This window comes from Pleuronectes platessa, chromosome 12 (assembly GCF_947347685.1).
Source record: "Pleuronectes platessa chromosome 12, fPlePla1.1, whole genome shotgun sequence".
Lineage (NCBI taxonomy): Eukaryota > Metazoa > Chordata > Actinopteri > Pleuronectiformes > Pleuronectidae > Pleuronectes > Pleuronectes platessa.
Window position 1 is genome coordinate 19,219,663 of NC_070637.1, and position 9,971 is coordinate 19,229,633.

At 43.6% G+C, this 9,971-nt stretch overlaps 1 protein-coding gene across 1 annotated transcript; it reads left to right on the top strand.

The window, feature by feature from the left end:
• The first annotated feature begins 1,393 nt into the window (after positions 1-1,393).
• On the top strand, positions 1,394-5,538 carry ikzf5 (IKAROS family zinc finger 5). Its single transcript, XM_053436397.1, has 4 exons — positions 1,394-1,901; positions 2,012-2,173; positions 2,474-2,647; positions 2,727-5,538. The coding sequence occupies exons 2-4, from the start codon at positions 2,041-2,043 to the stop codon at positions 3,689-3,691; spliced, it is 1,272 nt and encodes a 423-aa protein (XP_053292372.1). The 5' UTR covers positions 1,394-1,901; positions 2,012-2,040; the 3' UTR covers positions 3,692-5,538.
• Positions 5,539-9,971: the final 4,433 nt, after the last annotated feature.

The following is a 9,971-nucleotide window of genomic DNA, read 5'->3' on the forward strand; positions in this document are numbered from 1 at the left end:
ACAGTGGCAGTTGTAATGTGGTAAAAGGATCCGGCAGCCGCCCTCAACTTGGTCGTTTATCATCTTCTCCTCAGTGCCTTTCCTACATCTTTGACACAAATGGGGCAACGCGATCTTCACCAAGCCCCGACTGGTGAATTATTGATCATGATAAAACATGAATGAGTCAATAGCTTTGGAAAGTAATGCAATTGTTGTGGCTCATTTGCCACTTGTTCCTAATTGGAAGCTGTACATCCAGAAAGTGTGTCATGTCAGCGACGACTGAATGGACACGCTATCAGTTAACTTCATTAGCTGGTGGCGAGAGAGGGGTGTTATATATTCACACATCTGTAGAAAAACAAAAAGTTACTGTCTCTAAGTGCGTTGTTTTTCAAAAGCTGATACAATTTTAGATAATTACAAAACAATTTAATAGCTTTATTACGTACGACGTACGTGCAAGATTTCTAAAACAAGTTCCTCCTGCATAAGAGTTAAATGTTTAAATGAAAGATCATCAATGTAGAAATTCGTTATAGGGGCTTTGCCAAAATCTCTAATGATACACTGGTTTATTTCTTAATATTAAATATGAAACTAAGAAAGAAATAACTGTTGTTTTATCAGAAAGTAAATGAAAAACTGTTTAATCACTTTCATGACACGTAAAATCTTCGTCTGTCGATCAAAGGCAACTTTTAGGAAGCTGGTTGGATAAAGTTTGTTTGAAGGCATTTGATTTATTATGAAAAATTGCATCTTAAGTAAGTGACCTCCCCAATCTGATGTCCAACTATAGGCCTTTAATACATTAATGTTAAACAGTAGCTTCCCCAAATCTAATGTATTTTTATTCTAAAACCCTCTAGACCTGTACTATATTAAGCTGATATGTTCAGTATTCAGGCATAGAAAATGACATAAGAAAAATTCCCTATTTCAAACCAGGATGACTGTGTTTTGAGCAAATTCACAGTTTAATCAGTGGAAACGGTTCTTCTCAGGTTCACTAACTCATTGGTAGGGAATCATCATCATCATCATCTAAACTGATACTATATCTGTTGTCTTCATATTCAATTTAAAACTAAACAAGAGAAAAGAAACTGTTGCATGTCTTGTCAGAAAGCCAAAAACAAATAGGGAAAACTTCTCCTTCTCCTGTACCTGGTTTGATAAAGTTTGTTTAGAGATATTTGATTTATACATTATAATTTTAAAAATGTGTACGAACCCCTCTGATGTGTAATTACACAGCATTGATATTATACAGTACCCAATGCAGCGCTTTCAGGCCTTGTAGGTCATCAGATTGACAGACAAACAAGTGCAGAGTCCGATCACGTTGCTCTTCTCAGTTGCTTCACTGTAGATTTTGTGATTTCACACAAGGTGGAAGCTTGTGGGACTTTTCAGGATTTTCTGTAAACAGCTTCAGTGGTAGGAACTTTTCTTCTGCTCTTCGCTGCTGTCGGGACGCTTTTCAGCGGTGCACACGTGTTGCACTTTCACCCCTCCCACTGGTTTATTGTTTTGATTTCTCAGGTTGTGTTTCCGTTACACTCGCAGCTAACGTGTCGACGTCAGAGACATTTTTTAAGACCAGCAGTTCTCTCGATGGTTTTTGTTTTTATATCAGACCCGAACGTGACACATTAACATGAAGGCGTGGAGCAGATAACGAGCTTCCTGTCGATAAAGATGATTTCTCTGAGATAAGCTAACTTTAGCCGCTCGGCTAACGCAGCGTACGTAGCTTCGGTTCCAACATGACAGGGACGAGGAGCTGTGTGTAGCGGGGACCGAGCTCCCACCGGACCGCACTGTGCTCCTGTTCTTTGGACACTGGTTTCCAGCACTGACCTGTCACCGTGTTGGAAGTGAGCGCAAGTGTTTAACATCCAGACGGCGAACAGGTAACGTGTGTGCAGCTCTGATCACCATTTAGCTCCATGTTGTTTATTTTACTTCTCTCTCTCTGTGTCTGTGTTTGTTAATGGTGTTTCCTGTTGACGTGTCGTCTCAGTGTCGGGCCCTCTCTCTCTCTCTCTCTCGATGGGTGAGGAAAAGCCGGACACGCTGGACTTTGTGAAGGACTTCCAGGAGTATCTGAGCCAGCAGACCCAGCATGTCAACATGATATCCGGCTCCGTCAGCGGCGTCAAGGAGGCGGACGAGCTGCCAGCAGGTACCGGGGGTCATGCTTAACCTCTGCTTGTGGCCCTGATGTGTAAATGTAGGCTTCTGGCTTTGCTGCAGTTTTATACTGATTGTTTCTGTTCACTTGGGACAAGCTTAACTGTTTCCTGTTATCATCAACCACTGGTGTAACCCATCTATACACTTATCATTTGAGGATCACAGCTGACATTCACTGAGGGGTGGGGGGGATAGTATATAGTTATAAAGTATAACCTGAGTTTGTATTGTAGGTCATGTATTGTTCTCTTGTATGAATTCTAAGCTCTGCTGATGTTGACGTTCACAGACTGCAGTCAGAATGGCCTGGATCACCCCACAGTGGACATGTCCCTGGAGGACAGTTCAGGGATCCTCGTGGATGGCTTCGAGAGGACCTACGATGGCAAACTCAAGTGCCGCTACTGCAACTACGCCACCAGAGGCACAGCACGACTCATCGAGCACATCCGAATTCACACGGGTGAGTGTTCGTTGTCCTATTTCGCAGGACGCTGCTGACAAATATTTTGTTATTTAGCCTGTTTTCCTCAATTTAACAGGAGAGAAGCCGCACCGCTGTCACCTCTGCCCATTCGCCTCAGCCTACGAGCGCCACCTGGAGGCCCACATGCGGTCGCACACGGGCGAGAAGCCGTACAAGTGTGAGCTGTGCTCCTTCCGCTGCAGTGACCGTAGCAACTTGTCGCACCACCGCCGCAGACGCCACAAACTCCTCCCAATGAAAGGCGCTCGCTCCCTCTCCCACAAGAAGATGCTGAGTGTTTTACAGAAGAAGGCCAGCTCTTTGGGTTATGGTCGCCGGCTGCTCATCAACTTCAGCCCCCCTTCTATGGTGGTGCACAAGGCGGATAATGTGAATGACTTCTCTCACGAGCTGCCCCACTTACGTCAGGAGACCTATGGTAATCAGAGCGGGGCAGTCGAGGACGGGCTCGCCACTAATCAAAATCATATTCCCCATGATATGATTATGGATAACCCCCTGAACCAGCTGTCCACACTTGCAGGCCAGTTGGCCAGCCTCCCAGCAGAGTCCCAGGCCCTGACTCAACCTCCTATGTCTCCAGGAGCAGAATCTATCGTCGATGAGAAGCCATTCCTCCTCCAGCCGCCCCACACTTCCACAGCTCCTGGAGATGTCACAGCCAGCGTGGCTCGCGCCTCCTCCTTATCCCCAATCACCCCAGAGCCCCGGGCTCCCCCGCACAGCCACTGCAGCCCTGGAGGAGGACTCTGCAGCGAGCACAGTGGTCGCACCAGTACGCCTAGTGTCTCCAACAGCCAACCCAGTACGCCAGCCCCAGGCCTGTCCGCCCCACTCCAGGACCACCACACGCTGCATCACTGTCAGCACTGTGACATCTACTTCCCCGACAACATCCTCTACACAATCCACATGGGCTGCCATGGCTACGAGAACCCATTTCAGTGCAACATCTGCGGCTACAAGTGCAAGAGCAAGTATGACTTCGCCTGCCACTTTGCCCGCGGGCAGCACAAGTAATGGATGGACGAGGAAACATCTGAGCGAACTTTCAACGGACAGCTTTGTTTTTATTAATTCCACAGTAACTTTATTTATTGGTCTTTTACTTGGCCCTGATGTAGCCTAGCCTTTGACCGTTGTACTTATATAGGAAATGGCAAAATTCTGATGGTTCCTTTTTGTATAATTAAAGGTGCCCATTCAAGTGTATTATTAATGGATGATCAGTGTTTTCGTAAAGGTTGAGAATTTATTTGTGGTGGTGGAGAGAGTCATATTCATAGGAAACTGGAAAAACCACTAAAATAACGCTATGTTGAGCTTAACTGATTGCCTAACTTTTCAAATTTGTCTTTAAAGTGAAAAGTATTCACTCACAATGATGCGATACGATAGCAGATAAATAACCGATTTAAAGATTATTTGACTTTTTGATTGAAAACCAGGGACTGCTAGATGGAAATTATTCAGGAATCTTATCCACTGTTATATTGTATATACCTTATTAGAATCAGGACTGTCCAAACACAAATCATCCCTTTCAAGGGACACCACCAATGCAAAGGGCTATTGTTTTTTTATTAGTTGCAAGGTGGAATCTTTTTGTCGACTGAAACCCTGACATCACCTCCCAGAGGAAACATGACTGTAGCTCACCTGTGCCTGTCAAGAGAGTGAAGTGGGAGGTTCACTCTCAGATTTACAAACAAAGGGGAAATCTGACTGGACCACTCAAATAAATTCTCAACCCTCCCGGACTTATAGATACATATTTCTCCAATGCTTCTCACACAGGAGCCAAACTGTCGGACTTGAGTTACTAACTTAAGCCTTGTTGAAGTTATTTCAGTGCTTGGTGCATTACTACTATTTCTTTGCAGTGCCTGACAAAGTCACCTTTCTTTTGTGTCCAAGATAAATAGGACTGTTACTTTTAAGATTATTATTACACATACCTCTTCTTACTGTAACTGATAGGCCCAGAACCTTAGAAAAAATAAGTCTGGCCGTCGCTCTCTATGGCCGTGACTATTTTTCTTTCTTTCCGCTAAAATTCTGCTCAATAAATGCTGCTAAGAAACTTTAAAAGCATCTGTGCCAGCTGTTCAACACAGGTGACACCCACGTTAACACCTGGCCAAACTTTGTACCAGTGATTCTGGTCAGCCAGCAAAGTTGTTCAACTACATTTTACTGACGTTGTGTTGTTTTGAAGTTCCTCCACACACTTTGAATCACATCATGTTACATTCTGGTCTTTTGATATTGTATGAAGTCACTTTAATACCCAGTATCTCCATGTTTAGGACAGAATCACCAAGTCTCGTGTCTCATGTGATCACTTTTTTCAGAATTGCCACGTAGCACTGGGAATACCACGTTTTAGCCTTTGTGAGATTTGGATCAGATCAGATTTATCATATGGATCCCAGTGCTTTTCTGAATATTTACTGAGTATTGTATTGAGTGGTTGGATTGATGTTCAGTGTCAAAAAAGCAAAACCATGTTGCAGTACGACTGCTTCTTTAGCAAGATTGTTCTTTGTCATGGGTACTGTTGTCTGTTGCTTAGCAACATGCGTGGAGATCATAGTTACTGTTTGTAGGACCCCCCCCCCCCTCTCTGTCACCATGCTAACCAGTAATAAGAGCATCCAGTACTGACTGCCTAAGGCTCTCTGTGTGTCGTAGGTTCTTAGGTGAATGTTGAAGCCTCCTGGCAAATCATTTTAATGTGAGATAGATAAACTAATTTATAAGTAAAGTGTTTTCTAACTGAGCTGCTCTTTGTCTTTTGGTTTCTTTTTTCTCCTCCCTCTTTGTGCTCAAGAAGAGAAAATAAACACGTGACATTATTGATTTAATTATTGTTGTTATAAGCTGTTATATATGTGTTTTAGAGTATGACATAAGAAAGTATAAAAACACAGGTTGTCTTTTGATGATGCTTTTAATCAGGTACTGTGATAGAGAAAGAAAATATATATGACTGTCACAATGAACAGGCTGGAGCGGTTAAACCTTCTCCTGCTTTTGAGTCCCCTCTTGGTTTCTCCCAGGGTCTGTGAAGAGAAATCGTGAAACATGAGATCACAATGAGTTTTCTTTAAGCTCAGCTAATATGATTTTTTAATTGATCCATCGTTGATATGAAAACGAAGTAAAAATGGCTACAGACCTTGGAGTTTGATGGGACCCAGGACCATAGTTTGGCTGTGATGTTCTGACCCCAGGTCTCTGGCCGTACGCGCCATGCAGCCACGGCGGCAGCGGGAGTTGTAGTCCTGGGCCTGGCATACCAGGACCTTGCACTGGAGGTACACTGAGTCTGAGCCGCGCAGGAACTGGAAGGCCTGAAATGCGAAACGGGCGTAGGGCTGGGTGCCGCTGTAATAAACCCGGTAGGTGTTGTCCATAGGACACCTGAAAGTGAATCAGGGACATGAAGCTGATGATCTTTAATACTGATGAATCGATGCATAAGTAGCATAAGAGGAAGATACTTCTGATTTTGATAGTTCAGTAAAAGCTGAGTATCTGGTTGGGAGATGACCAGTGGGTGAGAAAACCTCAGGTTCAACCAGTGATTCTCAACCAGGGGTCCTAAGATCATTTCTGGGGGTCACTGGATGGTTGTGCCAAAATCTATATAATGTATTTACAACAAAAATGATGTAATAGACTGGGAATCAGGGGTTGGGTTCATGGGAGTGGACAGACAGACCAGTGATAAGATCCACTTTAGAATTGATGTTGCTGAGTTTATGTGAGATTCAATGTCTCTGTCCACATGAGTCGGAGCAGCCTGATTATACTTGTAGAACTCTTACCCGTTACGGACCAGGTAGTAAGCTCTGGTCTGGAAGTCATTGGGCGATGGCGAGGCCACACAGGTGTCAAGAAAGAGGACCAGGCTGCTGTCGTACACTGTCTGGCTCACTTGGACGTACATGTATTGGTTGAGCGTCACCTCATATGGAAATTCATACACCTGCCAATGTGAAAGTAAAATATCAGCAGCTTGTGGAGGCAACTGGAATCTTCTGTACGAACAGTCACTGCTTCACTACCCAAACGCACCTCGCTGTAGAAGCCAGAGGACGTGTAGAATTTCATGCTGGTGTTGAAACTGCCTGAGCCTATAAGGGTACTGTTCTGATTCTGCTCCACAAGGTACATAATCTGGGACACGGACTCCTTGTCCATTCTGCAGGCCACCTTCAGCTTCAAGAAGGACTGGCGAGTGATCTCTCCCGTCTCGGAGGTGAAGGAAGTGACGAAGTTGTTGTAGGTAGCTGTGCCGTCCTTGAACTGTTCAGGGTAGAATAGTAAATATCATTTGTGGGAGAATTATCACAGTTTATTACTCGTGTTTTCCAGAGGGGGATGAATCGTCTACCTCTCGAGTGTTTCCACAAGCGTCGATGGGGTAACGGAAGGACACCTCGTAGCTGGAAACCTGGGGTCGGCATCGTCCGTCTTCCAGGGTCAGATTGTGGCCATAGAAGCCGAGAGAATTCAGGTAAGACCTCTGCAGCACAATGTTCATGCTGCTTGCGGAACATTCCACTCGACCTGAAGAAGGAAACATTTTAACAGCCAGGATGGATTATCTGATCAAGGAAAGTGATCATGATGGTGATGGCAGCCAACAGAAGAAGAAATGGATACATCATTTCACAGATTCAAGGACTGAGGTGCACTGCAGAAACTATTATGCGCCTCCATAAAAGTGAAATAATCCAAAGAGACAATTTAAAAGGGGAAAATTGTCAAATTTTAAGAAGTAGAGGCCAAAATATACCAGTTATCAGCCCTTTGCTAGATACTACATTACCCAGCAATCAACCAACAACAGCTTAGTAAATGCCCCGGTATAAAGCATCGTCTTCCACCCAAACTGACACATCCCCTGTGACAGTTCACAAGCCACAGCAGACTTCACACGACTTCACACAGGACGTCAGCCCACACCACTCGTTTACGAGACATAAAATAAGATCCAGACTATAACTTCCTACACCGGCTATTAAACGTGCCACAGTTTTACCTGCACTTGTTGGAAGAGAGCTTATGAAGTCAGCTTTGAACCCTCGACCAACCACGGAGCTATCACTTCTGAAGGCCACGGTCATGTAGTTGGACGTGGAGTAGAACGAGTTCAGAGTGCTGTTGCACACTTTCCCCAGATATCGGGAATACACAGATGGCCCATCGTAGATTTCAATGTAGTCACATGAGCAGCAGCTGTCCAATCTGTGGAGAGAAACATGATCAACCGAAGCAAAACTAAAAAAATCTGTTTTGTTTGAGTTTTTTCACAATTCACACAAGTTGTTCTTCACTCACTGCAGGAAGGTGAATGACAGGAGAATTCGTTGGTCGTGTGTGGTTTTGATCTGCCAGACGCAGTTGGACCCATCGGGGTAGTAGTTGGGATGGTTCGGGCTGGAGAACGTCCCAGAGCCAATCAGTTGCCTTCCACAGGGTTCCGCTAAAAGTGGATAAGACGGTGCAACTGTCATTGCAATGAAATGCATGTAGCAACATTTACCTCATGTGTGCACACGATGGATCCTACCTGTGGCTGGCCCGGCAGTTGTTGATGAGCATTGGTCTGTTTGAGAAGAACAGTACAAATGAATGAAGAAGAAGAACTGCACAATAACTTTCTTAACTTCTATCGTGTGCCACTCTCGGCACAGCATCACACTGGGATTTGAGCAATTCAGAAAGCGACGGCTGCAAACCAGTTAACCCAGTGGATTAGTTGGACTTGGCACTTACAATGGTAATCATAGCAGCAGGTGCCATAGTACCGACAGGAGCTTGTGCAGGAGCAGTATCCGAAGTCCCAGCCACAGTTGTACCGGCACGAGCGATCTCGGAGACACAAGAGGACACATTAACTTTTAAGCTTCAACATGCAGAGTAAATAACTCTGCTTTCATCAAAACTGGCAGCGAAATGCATTGTGGACGTATATAAGACAGTTAACACTCAACAACAATAGCCACATAACTCTATTGATTTAATAAATAGTTTTGTACCATATGAAGCTGAAGTTCTATATTGAGGTGTAGTATAGTAGTAGCGACCAGCACCTGATGGAATACAAGTAAACATACAAAAAAAAATGTCAGCTGCAGCACAGGTAACAACAGCCACTGATCCTGTCAGTGTACAAAACACAAATGCAAAAACCTGTTGTGAGAGGACATGAGAAAATCATCGTCCAAAACCAAAGAGACAAGCACAAGGGTAAGAAGCTGGTGCACGGTACCTGGCGCTCCATGTACGGTGACCACGGTGCAGAGAACCAGCAGAGTCCACATGGTGAATGCGTTTAGTTTCCTAACCTGCTTCAGGTGCTGACACAGTTATATACCCTGCAGCCCGCTCACAAACTGTGGGGGGGGGGTCGGACGTCACCCAATGTGAAATAAATGAATTGCTCTGTAATCGTTCATGAGAAACACACACATGCTGAAGCATCATAAAGATAGTTGTGCAAAGATCCTTCACCTCCAGCTGCAGGATGTTCAGAATTTCTTGAGATGATCTTACATGTGGAACTGAAATCTGCTGCACTCATTGTGTGACTTCTTTATTAAGATTCATTATACATAACTGATGTGTCCAGACATAATAACACAGTATTAACATCAAACATGTCTGCAGTTTTACATGTGTTTATACTATAATAATAATGATGCACGGTCAAATGTAAATTAAGACCTCACACAAAGAGTATCTTATATCTGTCCTGTTATCATGTATGAGTACAAGATTAATCATATCAATTATTTTAATGATGTGGTAGTTTTCTGTCTCTTGGTGGCAGTTTTTTTACTCTTAGTTGTAGTTTTCTGTCTCCTAGTTGTAGTTTTCTGTCTCTAAGTAGTAGTTTTCTGTCCCTTAGTGGTAGTTTTCTGTCTCTAAGTAGTAGTTTTATATCTCTTAGTAGTAGTTTTCTGTCCCTTAGTGGTAGTTTTATATCTCTTAGTAGTAGTTTACTGTCTCTTAGTGGTAGTTTTCTGACTCTTAGTTGTAGTTTTCTGTTTCTTAGTTGTAGTTTTCTGTCTCTAAGTAGTAGTTTTATATCTCTTAGTAGTAGTTTTCTGTCCCTTACTGGTAGTTTTATATCTCTTAGTAGTAGTTTACTGTCTCTTAGTGGTAGTTTTCTGACTCTTAGTTGTAGTTTTCTGTTTCTTAGTTGTAGTTTTCTGTCTCGTAGTAGTAGTTTTCTGTCTATTAGTAGTAGTTTCTGTCCCTTAGTTGTAGTTTTTTGTCTTTT